The sequence below is a fragment of the Lucilia sericata genome, unplaced genomic scaffold (genome assembly GCF_015586225.1).
Source record: "Lucilia sericata isolate MDLA Ls3-8-SP2 unplaced genomic scaffold, ASM1558622v1 Contig001663F_arrow, whole genome shotgun sequence".
NCBI lineage: Eukaryota > Metazoa > Arthropoda > Insecta > Diptera > Calliphoridae > Lucilia > Lucilia sericata.
The window spans coordinates 61,860-80,718 of record NW_023995575.1 but is presented as its reverse complement, the minus strand read 5'-3'; the positions used below and the strand labels follow the sequence as shown (position 1 = coordinate 80,718).

The 18,859-nt window shown below is 29.4% G+C and overlaps 1 protein-coding gene across 1 annotated transcript; it reads left to right on the top strand.

Annotated features, from left to right (window-relative positions):
- The first annotated feature begins 1,928 nt into the window (after nt 1–1,928).
- On the top strand, nt 1,929–10,222 carry LOC119612363 (U-scoloptoxin(19)-Tl1a). The gene is made up of 3 exons (XM_037968170.1): nt 1,929–2,494; nt 9,582–9,731; nt 10,061–10,222. The coding sequence occupies exons 1-3, from the start codon at nt 2,377–2,379 to the stop codon at nt 10,180–10,182; spliced, it is 390 nt and encodes a 129-aa protein (XP_037824098.1). The 5' UTR covers nt 1,929–2,376; the 3' UTR covers nt 10,183–10,222.
- Nucleotides 10,223–18,859: the final 8,637 nt, after the last annotated feature.

The following is an 18,859-nucleotide window of genomic DNA, read 5'->3' as shown; positions in this document are numbered from 1 at the left end:
CGAACGAACGAACGAACGAACGAAAACGAACGAACGAACGAACGAACGAACGAACGAACGAACGAACGAACGAACGAAACGAACGAACGAACGAACGAACAACGAACGAACGAACGAACGAACGAACGAACGAACGAACGAACGAAACGAAACGAACGAACGAAGAACGAAACGAACGAACGAAAAAAACGAACGAACGAACGAACGAACGAACGAACGAACGAACGAAGAACGAACGAACGAACGAACGAAACGAAACGAACGAACGAACGAACGAACGAACGAACGAACGAACGAACGAACGAACGAACGAACGAACGACGAACGAACGAAACGAACGAACGAAAACGAACGAACGAACGAACGAACGAACGAACGAACGAACGAACGAACGAACGAACGAAACGAACGAACGAACGAAACGAAACGACGAACGAACGAACGAACGAACGAACGAAGAACGAACAACGAACGAACGAACGAACGAACGAAAAGAACGAACGAACGAACGAACGAACGAACGAACGAACTAACAAAACGAACTAACGAAAACTAACTAACGAACTACGAACGAACGAAAAAAAAAAAACTAACGAACGAACTAACTAACTAACTAACACGAACGAACTAACTAACTAACTAAAACGAACTAAACTAACTAACTAACTAACGAAACTAACTAACTAACTAACTAAACTAACTAACTAACTATAACTAACTAACTAACTAACTAACAAACTAACTAACTAACTAACTAACTAACTAACTAACTATGTTTTTGTGTAAAAACACACTTTTTATATAATAAGTAAATTTTTTGAAAAAAAGGAACGTTTTGTTTCAAAATTTTTTTGAGTAAAAAGCTACTTTTTGTGTAAAAATAAATTTTTTGTGTAAAAAGTGACTTTTTGTGTAAAAAGTGACTTTTTGTGTAAAAAGTGACTTTTTGTGTAAAAAGTGACTTTTTGTGTAAAAAGTGACTTTTTGTGTAAAAAGTGACTTTTTGTGTAAAAAGTGACTTTTTGTGTAAAAAGTGACTTTTTGTGTAAAAAGTGACTTTTTGTGTAAAAAGTGACTTTTTGTGTAAAAAGTGACTTTTTGTGTAAAAAGTGGCTTTTTGTGTAAAAAGTGGCTTTTTGTGTAAAAAGTGACTTTTTGTGTAAAAAGTGACTTTTTGTGTAAAAAGTGACTTTTTGTGTAAAAAGTGACTTTTTGTGTAAAAAGTGACTTTTTGTGTAAAAAGTGACTTTTTGTGTAAAAAGTGACTTTTTGTGTAAAAAGTGACTTTTTGTGTAAAAAGTGACTTTTTGTGTAAAAAGTGACTTTTTGTGTAAAAATTGACTTTTTGTGTAAAAATTGACTTTTTGTGTAAAAAGTGAGTTTTTGTAAAAAAAAAGATTACTTTTTGTGTGAAACTTTTCGTATAAAAATTGTATGAAAAAAGTGAGTTTAGGTAAAAGTATATTTATTGTAATAAATGTAAAAAGTCTTTGCTTGTGTAAAGATTTATTTTTAGTTAAAAAATATTTACCCATTTTTTGTCAAAAAGTATTTTTTTTTTGTTTGAAATATGAGGCTTTTTGCTTAAAATTAAACCTTTCCGTGTAAAATTTGACTTTGTAAGAAAAGGAGCTTTTTGTGTGAAAATATTTGATTTTGCATAAAAGAATTATGAATCGATTCCCACAGATCACTTTTTATTACACAAAAAAGTACTTTAAATAAAATTTCCAAAAAAGTACTTTACTCTTATCACACTCTCTCTTTCCATAAACCAACAGCAAATCGCCACAAGTACGCGAGAGAAATAATAATACAACAACTAAAATGTTTGCCTCTTTTTGTATGAATTGACTAGATAGATTCAATAAACAGTTCCACCAACTTGACTAGCTGATTGTAATAGTTGATCAAAAAAGAAAAAACATTTGTGTTGACAGTTGTGCGAAACATTTCACGCAGTTAAATACGAAAAGAAAATCGCAAATTATCACACAGAAAAAAAAAAAATAAATCAGAAATAAAGTAAATTTATACATTCATACACAACTAAAACAAATTTGAATACGAAGAAAAAAAAAACGCAGAAAAATACAAAAAACATTGTGAATTTTATTTTATTCCTGCTGCTGATGAGTGGTTTATATTTTCGTGTTGTTCACAAAAAATATTTGTTGTTTTTATAAAAAGATTCATCGAACAATTTAGAACATTCAGTTGAAAACAGACCGTGGTGATCAAAACAAGTGTTAAATAAATTCCAAAAAATTTTATAAAAATTTTTCCATATAATAAATAAATTTTGAAAATTTTTAAAAGAAACTTTTTTTTTGTAAAAATCAAGAAAAGAAAATTATTATAAACAAACAAACCAACATGTCTAACAAATCAATTTTATATATTTATGGTGTTATTGCGATCACATTAATATCGATTCAATGCATCACAGCCAACATCAGTGATAATGAAGTCAATGATATTCCTGAAACCTATAGTATGTATCTATGAAGTATTATTTTTGTTAAACTTAAAACATGAATTATGAAAAACTAGCAAAATACAATCACTTTTATGGTGACTATGTATTTTTATTGCTGGATGTTTTGCTAAAATTATCTATTAGTTTTTGAACTTTTGATCTGTTTTTTTTTTATATTTAATTCATACTTATTATGAATAATATAACATTTATAGTTGTTTTTATATTAAAGTTTTTTTTTATAATTTTTTTGCACAGTACTTGGTTTATTTATAATCAATTGCGCAATTTATTTGTAACAAAAAAACAGAAAACCGATCTGAAAAACGCATCGATTTGTCTGAATTTTATAAGAAAACGGTGCTTTTATTTTGCATTTTATTTTTACAATTAAAACCCTGACATTGACATTTTGCTTTTTTGCAGTGATAATTGGGTTAAATTTTATTTTGTGTAAAAAACTGATAAACTTTGTTAATGTTGTTGTTTACAATTCATGTTCTGTGGATGAGGAGATGGATGATGATGTTATAATACGTTTTACTTTCAATGGAAAGTGTCTTATCAATTTTCTAGAAATATTAAAAAAACATTTGTTTAAAATGTTTCAATTTCTTATCACAAGAGATTAGTATGCAGTTTTTTTAGAGGACGCACATTGGACTCAATGGTGGGTTTTAGGAGAAATTTTTATAGTTTATTTGGAAGAGCCACGCCTATTTAAAATAATGAAATATGTAATCCTTTAAGGAAAATGTCACACAGAACTCTCCCAGAGAGACCAAGAGATAGAGAGAGACTAGACTATAGACTAGACTATAGACTAGACTACAGACTAGACTATAGACTAGACTATAGAATAGACTATAGACTAGACTATAGACTATACTATAGACTAGACTATAGACTAGACTATAGACTAGACTATAGACTAGATATAGACTAGACTATAGACTATAGACTAGACTAGACTATAGACTAGACTATAGACTAGACTATAGACTAGACTAAAGACTAGACTATAGACTAGACTATAGACTAGACTATAGACTAGACTATAGACTAGACTATAGACTAGACTATAGACTAGACTATAGACTAGACTATAGACTAGACTATAGACTAGACTATAGACTAGACTATAGACTAGACTATAGACTAGACTATAGACTAGACTATAGACTAGACTATAGACTAGACTATAGACTAGACTATAGACTAGACTATAGACTAGACTATAGACTAGACTATAGACTAGACTATAGACTAGACTATAGACTAGACTATAGACTAGACTATAGACTAGACTATAGACTAGACTATAGACTAGACTATAGACTAGACTATAGACTAGACTATAGACTAGACTATAGACTAGACTATAGACTAGACTAGACTAGACTATAGACTAGACTATGACTAGACTATAGACTAGACTATAGACTAGACTATAGACTAGACTATAGACTAGACTATAGACTAGACTATAGACTAGACTATAGACTAGACTATAGACTAGACTATAGACTAGACTATAGACTAGACTATAGACTAGACTATAGACTAGACTATAGACTAGACTATAGACTAGACTATAGACTAGACTATAGACTAGACTATAGACTAGACTATAGACTAGACTATAGACTAGACTATAGACTAGACTATAGACTAGACTATAGACTAGACTATAGACTAGACTATAGACTAGACTATAGACTAGACTATAGACTAGACTATACTAGACTATAGACTTATAGACTAGACTATAGACTAGACTATAGACTAGACTATAGACTAGACTATAGACTAGACTATAGACTAGACTATAGACTAGACATACTAGACTATAGACTAGACTATAGACTAGACTATAGACTAGACTATAGACTAGACTATAGACTAGACTATAGACTAGACTATAGACTAGACTATAGACTAGACTATAGACTAGACTATAGACTAGACTATAGACTAGATTATAGCCTAGACTATAGACTAGACTATAGACTAGACTATAGACAAGACTATAGACTAGACTATAGACTAGACTATAGACTAGACTATAGACTAGACTATAGACTAGACTATAAACTAGACTATAGACTAGACTATAGACTAGACTATAGACTAGAATACACTATACACTACACTATAGACTACACTATAGACTACACTATAGACTACACTATAGACTACACTAGACTACACTATAGACTACACTATAGACTACACTATAGATTACACTATAGACTACACTATAGACTACACTATAGATTACACTATAGACTACACTATAGACTACACTATAGACTACACTATAGACTACACTATAGACTACACTATAGACTACACTATAGACTACACTATAGACTACACTATAGACTGCACTATAGACTACACTATGGACTATAGTAATTGTGCAGTGAGCTGAATACTTTTCTGAATTTCGCAAAATTATGTATTCAAAATAGGAAAAATCATAATATTATGATTTTCTGGAATTTTATGGTTGATGCAATCATAGCTGTAGTTAGGTATCAAGGGACTTTATGTATTTAACTTTACTCTCTGCATTACTTTTCATTGATATTTTCTTACAATTACACACTAAGTAAGTGCAGTTTTTTTCTTAGTAATTTACAAATACATTTTGGCTTTATGACAAATTTTTTTGTTTATAACTAATGTTATTAGCAACACATTCAGTTTGATTATTTATTAACTTTTTTTTTTAAATTAAAAACAAATAAATAAACTAAATTCAAGTCAATGAACCTTGTATTATGTTTATAAGTGATTTAATTAAACATCAAATTATCATTTAATATTGACATCACATTTGTCCGTCTGTCTGTCCAACAATTTGACGTTTTTGTACGTGATTGCTTACTTTTTAGTGTTGTTTAAATGCAATGAATGACCTTGTTGTAAATATATAAAACCATAATAAATTAACAAAAAATGAATCGATTATTTACAAACGATTAATCGTTTGGAAAGGTGTTAATTTAGAAACTTTTCGGAGATGATTTTTGTTTAAATGAAATTTTGTTAATTAGAATGAAATAAGCTTTTTTCAGAAAATAATCTAAATGGATGATTTGTTTTAGTGTAAATTTGATTTTTAATAAATTTTAAAATTATTTTTTTTTTGCTATTAACGCTTAATTTTTGTCACTAATTGTTGTGCATTGATAAATTGTTTGTATGCGAACGTACCTAAAGAGTTCAATTTAAATTAATTCAATAAACGTTTGTTTGGACTTTTTTCTATTTACATTCAAATGCTAATCACTTACAAAAACAGAGCTATAAATAAATTAAATCTTAAAACAAATATCTATGTATATTTTTGTTATATTAATCATTTCTTCTATTTTAATTTAAATTAAAAGTTGTCATTTCAGTTCTTAGTTAGACTCTTAATAAAGTTTCTGAATAAAACTGTATTTAATTGAATCAATTAAATTAACACAAAATGATTAATAAATTGTTAATAATTACATTGAATCAATTAAATGTCCGTCTGTAAGCTTTTAGTAAAATATTTTCTTGATGTTAAAAAAGTTTAATTAAAAGAAATAATTCCTTTAGATAACTTATCACCTATTCCATGAAATCATATATTATTTAGCTTCCAAAGTTTATAATTTATGTTAAAAAATCCGATTGAAAGAAAGACAATACTTCAACTTTTTTCAAATATTTCTTAAATACCTTAAATGGTTTTTTTAAATTTATCTAATAACTTAAAATTTTTTTGTTTGTTATTTTTTGCAATCTGGTTTCTTTTCATTTAAAAATTATATAATAATATAACAAATATTTTTGCGTATAAATGAAACAAATAATCATTGCATAAAATTAAAGATAAAGTTTAAATAACAAAAAAGACACTTCACACAGCCATCTGTCATACATTGACAGTTTATTGACTCAAAAAAACTCGTGACTAAATCCGCATCTGTTTTTTGTAAGACATTTTTTTTTTTGTAAAAAGTATTAAATCTGAAGTGAATATGTAGAAAATTGGGTCAGCGCCTTGCAATTTACTATAAACAAAAAATGTTTTAAAAGCAAAATTTTGTTTATTTTTTTTTGCGGTTTGAATGAAAGAAAAGGTTATCTTAACAAAGATAAATTTAAATAAAAGTAATTAAGGGCAATAAGAAATTTGCAATTTAAATAATACTTTTTTTAAAGTAAACTTTTTAAAATGCCATATGTTTTTTTACGGATTATATTTTGGGATATGTTTGTAATGGGAAAAAATATTTGCGCTAAATCATTAGTAGACTTTTAACATATGGCTTTTTAAACATAAGTTGACCGACTCACAGTGTCAAACAAAGACCTTTCGGATTTGAAAATTGTCCAAATCAAATTTAGAACTAAACTTTCGTTAGGCAATGCCCTTATTCGCATCCATTCTTCAAATATGTACTTAACGTGAGTATGCACTAGTTGGACTAGTGAAGATACATCAATCTCCTCCAAAGGATGGCTTCAAAGACTAACACCCAAATGGTTTAGAACATGATTCTGCCGGATGATGAACAAGCAACTTTTGCTTAATCTATCCAATCTCTTGCTATAGTAGTTCCTTTGAGGAATGAAAGGCATAATGAGTAAAACCCAATGAGTCCCCGACAAAGGGGAGGCAATCATTGAGTTGAAACAATAAAAGCAATCAAATTTGCAAATCGAATGGAACTAAATCCGGTTTTTATATTTTCTAATAATCTTTACTTAATTTCTTTTTAAACTTTTATGTTTTTTTATCGGGGCTTGGGTCAACTATGACTAATTTCTTAAGTCATGATTTTAAAATGTTTTGCAGACAATCAGAAACGTTTAATTTTATTACGAATGCTCCATACGCAATACGAACCTGGGTCTCTTGCTCGTTCACTGTCGTACTCACAACACCATTGCTTAGTTATTTTATTGTGGGTCAAATAATAGTTTTCACATAGACTAAAACTATTCCTTTTGTGTATAAGTCATTATAAAAGTACTTAAAAGTAATGCAGTCGGTATGTTGTAGTTATTGAAAAGTAAATAAACAGATAAATGAACGGATATACAATCGGGCAGAGAAACGGACAGTTTTCGTTCTGATATAAAAAAGATTTATATAGAAAAGGGTCTTTGTAAGTCAGTTGTTTATGAAGATAATTTCGTGAAGAAATTGTCTTTTCTAGACAGTTTTGTCTTCTTAAGACAGTAAGTAGTAGTCTTCAGAAATCATATTCTTAAGTCAGTTTCATTTTATAGAAAGTTATCTCCTCAAAAAATTTCTTGTAACAAGAATTGTCTTCCTTAAACAGTTTTTTTTATAGAAAATAGTCTTCACTAAGCAGTTTTCTTAAGAAACTGTCTTCTCAACAGCCAATCTTCCATAAAATTTTGTAAAGAAAAATGGATTTCTTAAAAAATTTCGTGTTTCTTTTTTTGGTCTTCTTTCAGTTTTCTGTAAAAGAGTATGTCTCTCTTAAGTGAGCTCTTTGTTGACATCAATTTTTCCTATCTAGCTTCGAATCATTCCAATTGTTACATATCAAAATACCGGCCATAGACCCACAAATTTATATATATTTTGCTGCATGCTATCAGGCGATCATGTCTGTCAGTCCGTCAGTCCGTCTGTCTGTCTGTCTGCCTGTCTGTCTGTCAATCCGTCCGTCCGTCCGTCACCCCCTCCCCGGGGCATGTTTCGTTGATGATAAACTCCATCTTGGTGTATTGCAATTCCGGGGTATAGAGGTGCTGCCAATACCTCTAGTCTGCCGGGACTATAAACTGGCGATGACCAAATGTATTCTCGGCCTTTCCTTCGAATGATTTGACATGGGGTCTAACCAGAGTGCCATATAATCTGGCACTACGGGTGGTCGGTTGAACACAGGACCTAGTCCCATCCGGTCAATTGGTTGAGGTTTCTTCGGGATCCAGGTAGTGGCTGTAGTTTATACCCAAATTCGCGGGGAGAGAATGTTGGTTTAAGGACTGATATATCCAAATGCCAAATGTGTTTGGATTCTCTCTCCGGTTGAGGACATATGGTTGAGGTCCGTTCCCTCAACTTGTCGGGGCAATTATTTGGTTCGAATTGACATTCTTTGTCACATTATCTGACATACAGAGGGAACCTGATTTATTGGCTGGATATTTCGGACTACCAAATATGTTTCTAGGTGCTGTTACCGAATCAACAGAATCATCTCAGTAGTGTGGTTGCGCGTGATTTTCAGAGGTTAAGGAATGCATTGGAATGGGTCATTAGTTGATGTGGATTGCATTTTAAATAATGCAATCTTACATGACATCATAAGGGTGGTCACCTTCCGGTATACCGGAAGATTGATTTCACCTGATGTTGGGGTTTGTCGCCCCTTCTATTGACTTTAAACCAGTGATTGCTTTTTCCTTGTCGGGGTTTGCATTAGGATTGATCCCATGTTGCCTGTCATTCCGAAAACGGGGCTACTATGGCAAGAGATTAGATAGCTCTAGTTCTTTAGCAAAGTGCTTGCACATGGACCGGCTCAGCCATGTACAGAAATTTGCCACCTGAGTTCTTCATAGAAGGATTAAGGGGCGCGAGGTAGACCGTCCTAGTGGATGAAAAACCCACCGTGAAATAAGGCCATTAAGGCAGGTGTTCATGTTAAGCACTCGACATTCGTCCGTCCGTCCGTCTGTCAGTCTGTCTGTCTGTCTGTTTTCCTAACTCAAGATTCTAAGAGAATCTAGCCAAGTATGTCTGTTCAACCCTTGACACGAAGATTGATCGTAATAATAATAATAAACGAACTATTTTACAATTACATGCCAATAACACAATTCAATAAAGTAACGACAGGAAGTGAAAGGAGCTGTATAAGGCGGTCATGTCTGTCCGTCTGTCTGTTGACCTACAAAAGTACTATATAAGCATATTCTGGGTCTCTTTTAGTTTCTAAAGGAATCTAGCCATGTATGTATGTCTGTTGAAAACTCGATTTGTCATAACGGGAGGATTAAATTTTAAAGCTATTAATATAAGAATTAAATAAGATTATTAGTATTAACATATCTTTTCTTCTACAATTTCTAGTGGTTCAAGGTGTCAAAGTCTATCAAGGTGATCGTGAATGCGTTTTAGTAGGTGGTTTGTGTGTACACAGCAGCGATTGTAATGAACCCACCAGCAACAAAGGATTGTGTCCCTCAAATGCCCAACGTGGTGTTGAATGCTGTTATGAATGTAAGTTAGCAAACATAAAATATAAACTTACAAATGATCTTATTTTAAACTTACAACACTTTTTTATCAAATAACTAATACACTCAACAAAATAACACATATTAAAAATAGTAAAATTCCAAACAAAATAAGACAAAAATCACTATACTAATACAAATAATTAACACAAAACAAACAATTCCTAAAACAAGTAGAAAAAAAGAAAAAGAATCTAATTGGTATTATTTGCATTTCTATTCTTCCTTCCATTATAATCCCATTTAATTTCATATAACAAATGAACAACAATGTCTACTTCAACTATAACAACAAAATAATACTGACTCCAGTACCTGTAAGGCCAGGTCCCTGTAAAGAACATTTGGGTGAATGTATGGATCGTTGCCACAAAACTCTAATGAGACCGGGTACAGACTGTGAAAATGGTCAAATATGCTGTGTTTTAATTTAAGTCTACAAAACAATATTAATGAAATGAATTTAAGAAAGAAATGAGCAAGAAATCATTATATAATATATATTTTTTAAAATAATAATTTTATATTTGTAAAATTATGTACTAAATTTTAGCTTTTAAGTTGAAAAAACAAAATAATATTTTGTTTTTTGTAAAATTAATTTATATTTATAGAATTCACAAATATTTGCATATATTTTATAATTTTTTTGTTTTAACTATTAAAACCAGTTTCAATATTTCCCATGACAGTTATAATTTAGCTGTGAATATTTTAAATAATTTTTAAAAATTTTTGTTTACATTTTTTTTTGATTAGTGAATTCTATAATTGTATTAAAATATTATTTTTTTTATTAATTTACTTTATACATCTTACGTTGACAGCTGATTTTTTTAGTTTTATATTTTCATAAAAATTATTTAATTTTTTTATTTATAATTCTTAATAATATTTATAATGAAAATAAAATTGTAACTTTAAATGAAAAGCAAAATTAAAATACACGATTTTATTAGAAAAAGTAAAAGCCAGTTTTCTAAAGCTTATAATTCTCAACAGGTTGGTAAAAAAATTAGTATAAAGCTAATACCCAAGTTAAGACATCAAATTTTTAAAATTTAAAAATATATTATATAAAGAAAGCATTTAAAAACATTCTGTAAACCTCTAGATATTTCCAGTAATATAATATTTCTAAATTTATCAAAATTGAGAACCAGGAAGTAAAAAACTATTACAACAAAATTTACACAACTTTCTCCCCAGCAAAAGTTCAATATTCCACAGTTCAAATTCATGAACAAAATTAACGTCATTGCTTACAAAATTTAGCACTCGATCAACATCGAATGTCTGGGCTAAATTAATTTTATAAAAAAAATTCTTAAAAACAAAACATAAAATCAACAACACCCTATTAGTACATTGAACTTAAAAAAAACCTATAAATGCCCCTAATTTTCCAAATTTACAAAATTCTTATTATTATTTCAGTAGCACATGTTTCACACGCAAATAAAAATTCTTCACTACTGACCTCTAAAACCTAAAAAAATATAAACAAAATAAATTTTCCAGAAATAAATGGCCTTGTTAAATTTAAGAATTAGTGAACAAAAAAAATATTTGAAAAATTTTCAAACTTAAAAACAAATTCACTCAGTTGTCGTCACATGTGTGTGTACGAACAGCAGAAATTTGTTTGAATGCGTTGCGAACGACACCTCACAAGTTGTTGAAAAATAATTCTATTTTTATAACAAATACAATATAATAAATAAAATTGAGAGACAAAATTGTTCTTAAAATAAAAATGGCGCTATTTGTTTTAATTACATTGTTTGGCTGTAGAGAATGCCAAAAGAAATAAAAATAATAATAAAATGAATAATTTGCGTTATTTATTTTGGGCGTTTTTGTGTAACAAGTGGGGGGGACCCTTTTGATATAAATGTTTTAAAAAGGACTAATTGACGGCCACTTTTAAAATATTTCAAATATCCCACCTTTAAACCCTTTTTTGCTACTTTCAAATAGTGCTAGAACCAAATATAGCATTTACATTGGAAAGTTGATACTGAGGAATAACTTGATCGTTGTTACTCATATCATATTTAAGAGAGTTTTATCGATTGCTCTGCATCATATGAGTGCCAGGATGATTCAGTTCTAGTTCAGTTCTAGTTCAGTTCTAGTTCAGTTCTAGTTCAGTTCTAGTTCAGTACTAGTTCAGTTCTAGTTCAGTTCTAGTTCAGTTCTAGTTCAGTTCTAGTTCAGTTCTAGTTCAGTTCTAGTTCAGTTCTAGTTCAGTTCTAGTTCAGTTCTATCTAGTTCAGTTCTAGTTCAGTTCTAGTTCAGTTCTAGTTCAGTTCTAGTTCAGTTCTAGTTCAGTTCTAGTTCAGTTCTAGTTCAGTTCTAGTTCAGTTCTAGTTCAGTTCTAGTTCAGTTCTAGCACAGTATTCAACTTTAGTGGGAACATCAGAACTTTATTTTTCAATAACTTACTTTTCAATGTAAGTTTTTGCTGGGCATACATTTATGTATGTATAATTTTATAGATACACAATGTTGTCACATTAGCTCGTGTTAAATAATAACTGTTTCCATTTATTTCAGAATAACTTATTTTGAATTGAGTTTACAAAAATTTTGTTTAATAAAACGGAATGTAAATAATACAGCTCGTGTTAAATAATAAATATTTTGATAATTTCAGAATAACTTTTTTTATTGAGTTTATTAAAATTTTGTTTAATAAAAGAAAATCTATATATCCATAATAATATTAAAAGGTAAACTTATTAAGCAAATATTTATGTGCAATGAGTTCAAGTACGTGGAAAAATTATGATTACAGATTTAAATGCAAAACTTATACACTTAAATATTACTGGCAAATAATTTTATAGATATTTCAAATAAGAATATTTTCAAACTGAGAAAACTAAAGCAAGTAATGTTAATTAAACTAATCTAAATTAAACGTATTTGTTGAAAAGGGAAACCCTAACAAAAATTAAATAAAAAAAAAAGGAACAAAGTAAGTTTCCTTAAAGTCAATAATGGAATGAAAGAATCAAAATTAAGATCAGTTTAGTTCGAATTAAAGTTCACTTAGTCTAGTCAGTTCTATTATTGTTGTCAGGTCAGGGAACTAGTCAGTTCTAGTTCAAAGTTTAAAGTTCAGTTCTAAGTCAGTCTAGTCAGTTCTAAGTGGACAAAAAATGTTAAGTTTCTTCTAGTTCAGTTTAGTCATTCTATTCATCTGTTCATTAGTTCAGTGTAGAAGTTCTAGTTCAAAGATTCAGTTCAAGAATCTAGTATTCAGTTTAGTTCGAGTTCTAGTTCAGTTCTAGTCAGTTCTAGTTCAGTTCTAGTTCGTTCTAGTTCAGTTCTAGTTCAGTTCTAGTTCAGTTCTAGTTCAGTTCTAGTTCAGTTCTAGTTCAGTTCTAGTTCAGTTCTAGTTCAGTTCTAGTTCAGTTCTAGTTCAGTTCTAGTTCAGTTCTAGTTCAGTTCTAGTTCAGTTCTAGTTCAGTTCTAGTTCAGTTCTAGTTCAGTTCTAGTTCAGTTCTAGTTCAGTTCTAGTTCAGTTCTAGTTCAGTTCTAGTTCAGTTCTAGTTCAGTTCTAGTTCAGTTCTAGTTCAGTTCTAGTTCAGTTCTAGTTCAGTTCTAGTTCAGTTCTAGTTCAGTTCTAGTTCAGTTCTAGTTCAGTTCTAGTTCAGTTCTAGTTCAGTTCTAGTTCAGTTCTAGTTCTAGTTCAGTTCTAGTTCAGTTCTAGTTCAGTTTTAGCTCTTGTTCAGTTAATTTTTCACATTCCCATAGTGCAAACAAAACAATAAATCAATATATTTCCTAATTTCCGACTGTTAATTACCCTCTATTACCAATTCTAATTCTAAATAAGTAAAACCAAACAAAACCTTCACTTTAAAACAGAAAATTTATATTTTAAAAATCTACTTGGAAAACAATTTAAAAAACATTAATTAATTCACTGAATTCATGGATCAAGTTCAAAGATTTTTTTATTTAAAGTCAAAATAATTTTTTTGCTTGATTTTTAGAACAAAACAAAAAAAAAAACACACACACACACAACAATTGTTTAGAAAAACAAGTGAGAGCTGTGATGCAATTAATGGCGCAATAAGAAATTCGAAATTAAAACAAAAAAATTGCTACACTTAAAGTGTGAAAAATAAAAGTTTTGAATTAAATTCAATTTATTATGGAAATAAACAAAAAAGAAACTAATTTACATAACACGAGACGTAAGTCTAGTAATAGATTTGTTTATTTTAGTTTCGTCTGTTATGGTATAAAATTTAATTATAAAATTTATTTTTGAAATTCACGAACAAGGTCATTTTAATTAATGGAAAATGAAATGAATTTTTTCATGTAATCGCGATTACACCGGTTGAGCAAATAATGTATATAAATGATTGACATTTCACTTTTTATTTCTTAGGAAAATATTTTTGTGTTTAAAATTTAAATGAACATTTTAATTATTTGCTAAATTGTGTAATGTCCAATAAAAGATAATTTTGCTGCATCTAAATTTTAATCAAGAATTTTTGCATAAGAATTAATGCCACATAGAAAATGGAATAAACGAACGAATGAATAAATATTTGGAAAAAATTTACAAAAATGAAAATGTATAAAATATTCAGTGGTAATTATGGTGCAATCTTTTATGAGGCAAAAATTAAAAAAAAAAAGAATCAAAAATTATGCATCTACTAGCATCTCTATGTGTAAGTCTGTGGTCATATAATACTGATACCATGCCATTGTTCGCTTAACACTTACTGCCATTTGCAATAATCCATTGTAGTTATAATCTCAACAACATTTTTAATGGTCATTTATGTTGGCTTGTGGTTTCCTTTTTTTTGTTGGGAAAGAAATTTTTTTGGGGTTTTGTTGGATTTTATATTTTTGGCCATAATTATGAGTACGATTAAACTACAATTGCTATTGCAATTGCCTCACTCTGTGGTAGAATACTTGTTACATACATACGCTCACACATACATACATTGATACATATTTTACGAAATGCATCAAAAACACACAAACAGAGATTTCGACATTTATGCATTTTTTTCGTTTACTTGTAGTTAGGGCAAATATGAAAATATCTGTTGGAAATGCGAGGTTGGTGTGTTAAGTTTTAGGATAAAATGCTTTATAATTGCTGTTATTATTTGAAGGTTCCAAACAATGGGATTTGTAATATCTGGATAGACATTGCTTCCAGTGTTCTATCGCATTAACTAACTAACTAACTAACTAACTAACTAACTACTAACTAACTAACTAACTAACTAACTAACTAACTAACTAACTAACTAACTAACTAACTAACTAACTACTAACTAACTAACTAAACTAACTAACTAACTAACTAACTAACTAACTAACGACTAACTAACTAACTAACTAACTAACTAACTAACTAACTAACTACAACTAACTAACTAACTAACTAACAACAACTAACTACTAACTAACTAACTACTAACTAACTAACTACTACTAACGAACTACTAACTACTAACTAACTAACTAACTAACTAACTAACTAACTACTAACTAACTACTAACTAACTAACTAACTACTAACTAACTAACATAACTAACTAACTAACTAACTAACTAACTAACTAACTACTAACTAACTAACGAACTAACTAACTAACTAACTAACTAACTAACTACTAACTAACTAACTAACTAACTAACTAACTAACTAACTAACTACTAACTAAGAACTAACTAACAACTAACTAACTAACTAACTAACTAACTAACTAACTAACTAACTACTAACTAACTAACTAACTAACTAACTAACGACTAACTAACTAACTACTAACTAACTAACTAACTAACTAACTAACTAACTAACTAACTAACTAACTAACTAACTAACTAACTAACTAACTAACTAACTAACTAACTAACTAACTACTAACTAACTTCAGAAGTAGTGTATTTGGAAATTCGACTTCTTTTTCGCTTCCTTGAAGTTCTTTTTCTGCTAAGACGTATCGCTCTCGCTTACATATAGGAAGTTAACTAAACTACGAGCGTCTATTATTAGTTTTCACAAAAAAACAGATGTTTTTTTCGTTTGCTTATGTACATAATATATTATTTGTAAGTCATTTCTAGACTTCTTCTAAGTCATGCAAACGGTATGTAGTGGTCATTAAAAAGTAAGTTGATGAGTAAATATAAGTCGTTACCAAGTTTTAGATGAGATATTCGCCATTACAATTAAAACTTTACAAATAAAATTGTTTTTAAGTCCGACAGAATATATGAAAAATATATCACAAAAACTTATTTAATCGCCCTCCTATAATTATGTGTAACTGTGTGAACAACTCCTTTATTGCAATAGAAAACCCAAAATATATACTTTTTTGTGTTTTCGGTAATTTTCCTATACAAGTTCTATGTATGAACAGATAGATAGTAGGCTGGCTGGACTTATATACATAAAACAGCTATCATGGTCATCTTTTATGGCCATTAAATAGGAGAGAGACAATTAAACAAAGAAAAAAACTGAAAGGCAGCAGCAATTATCAACTAATTTTTTTTTTGTTTATAATTTTGGGTTGAAAATTAAAGATGCTTTTTAGACATTTTGTGAGTGTTACATAGAAATTTTTTCTAAAACATTTTAATATGAAACGGTTATTAATTCTAATGAGTTTTTTTTGCGAAAAAAACCTTTAAGAAAAAAATGGTATGCTGTCAAAAAACCTTTAAGAAAAAAATGGTATGCTGTCATGTTTCTTTCTTTCTTTTTTTGATAACTCATACTCATGCATTTGAAAAAAGAAAATAATAAAGATGTAATAAAAATAAATAATTTTTTTTGTAGATATCTTGAGGATATAATTTCACCTGAATTAGACGCAATTTCTTTAATTAAAAAATTTTCCAAACCCTTTTCCCTTGATTTTACAACTCAAGAACATTTTTGTAAAAAAGGGTGGTGGGTTGAGATGTATGATGAGTTACTAACTGACAGACAGACAGTTAGGGAAAATAATTATGTAATATTTGAAGGCAAAAAGTCTGACTAAAGGGTTGTGGATTTGGCATCACTCAGTAAAGTTAAGAATTCATTCATTTTCAGTCATTTATACCAAGTTTGTTCTGTGACTGATTCTTCAAATTATGAAAATGTAAAAAATATTTGTTGTAGATTTAACTGTCAATATGTCTGTCAGACTGTCAGCAACATTTTCTTGTATATTTTTTTTACTAATTTACTGTTACACACCACGAAGAAAAAAAAAAAACGTTCAAATTAAAAAATAGAAAATTAAAAAAGACCTTATACGAAAGAAGTAAAAAGTAACACAAAAATGGTTAAATACTCACCCACATTCCTTGTATATATTGGGAAAACTTTTGAAGAGCTGTAATGGTAAGAAAATACCAGGAGTTAGTATTTATTTAGATGCTAATTTTTGGGGGAAAAAACAGTAAAAAAGAAATTAAAATAAAGAAATTGTTTAATTAGGAAACAAGGCATGTGTTAAGGTATTTATCAGGGAGAATTTTTCCAAATTTTTTTAATGCAACTCATTTTGGGTTCTTTTTTTAATTTCAAATTTAACGGAAATCCTTAAGGCTATTGACAAAGGCCACTTAAACTAATCCTTAATAAGAAATTGTTTTCTTGATGTTGTAAAACTCTTAATAAAGCTTTTTTAATTGAAAATTATTTCATTTTATTGAAATTTTTATTGTCAATAAACAGGATTATTACAGCCTTAACCTTCGTGAGAATGGTAATCCTAATAGTAAGCGGTTTAAGCTACATATGTCCGTCTGTCTGCCAGCCTGTCTGTCTTTCTGTCTTCATGATTTTCAGAAGACATGATTCTTTCTTTCCGAAAGACATATAAATAAAATTACTTTAAAAAAAAAACGTTGATTTCATTCTAGTTTTATCTACCTATTTAACAATTGTTATTCTTTTATAATAAACTTTCCTTCAAGCCAGTCATTAATCACTTTCTTTAACATGCAGATAAACAAAAGTTTGAATCTATTTCTTGCTATTTTTTTCTCTTACCACAACAACTTATGACAACAAATTATCTTGACTGTATTGCATGCTAATTATACATAATTTTGTGTTGAAAAAAAACATGTTTGTGTAGTATCAGAGTAAAGTTAGCCACAAATATAAGAACTGCAACGCAAAGTAGCCATAAATATTTATTACCAGCAAGTTTCTTTTGCTGGAATTATTTTTAGCATTAAAAGAAATACCTACAATAGGAGTAAGGAGAAATTACCACGAATATTTAATACCATACCAAGTATGAAGGGAAAAAAACACATTTGCAATATAATCGCAATCAATATGTTCTAAAGTTTAATAAATACATCTTTCCTAATTAACTTATTACAGTAGTTGGCAGTACGTTAACCTATTATTCCATGGGTTTGGGGTTTGAATCTCACCTTAAAAACTGATCCGTCAATGTACTTGATTACCAACTACATAACAGACTAAAACATCTTCATTTTGCTGCATAACGTTATTTTAGGAATATTTAAGTTGCGTTGCAAATTGTAAAGAAATTAGCATATTATAGCATTAAACTTACTACTTACACATTTTCTTTCAATCTAAGTCCAATATGTAAATGATGAATAGAAAATAAGACGTGAGAAGTTTTTCTGTTTGTATATTTATATTCCGAATATAAGAATTGCACACTTTATTATCATAAGGTAAATTACATTTAAAAGCTTTCACAGTAATGTTTAAATTAAAACTAAAATAAAAGCAAGTAAAGTGCGATATTAAAATAGAACTGAACTAGAACTGAACTGGAACTGAACTGGAACTGAACTGGAACTGAACTGGAACTGAACTGGAACTGAACTGGAACTGAACTGGAACTGAACTGGAACTGAACTGGAACTGAACTGGAACTGAACTGGAACTGAACTGGAACTGAACTGGAACTGAACTGGAACTGAAACTGGAACTGACTGGAACTGAACTAGAACTGAACTGGAACTGAACTGGAACTGAACTAGAACTGAGCTGGAACTGAACTAGAACTGACCTAGAACTGAACTAGAACTGAAGTAGAACTGAACTAGCACTGAACT

Bases quoted from the DNA above. Each gene is read 5' to 3' on its own strand.
- LOC119612363 (XM_037968170.1), top strand. From the start codon at position 2,377: ATGTCTAACAAATCAATTTTATATATTTATGGTGTTATTGCGATCACA. The intron at 2,495-9,581 runs GTATGTATCTAT...TACAATTTCTAG, and splicing joins TGATATTCCTGAAACCTATA to TGGTTCAAGGTGTCAAAGTC. The intron at 9,732-10,060 runs GTAAGTTAGCAA...TACTGACTCCAG, and splicing joins TGTTGAATGCTGTTATGAAT to TACCTGTAAGGCCAGGTCCC.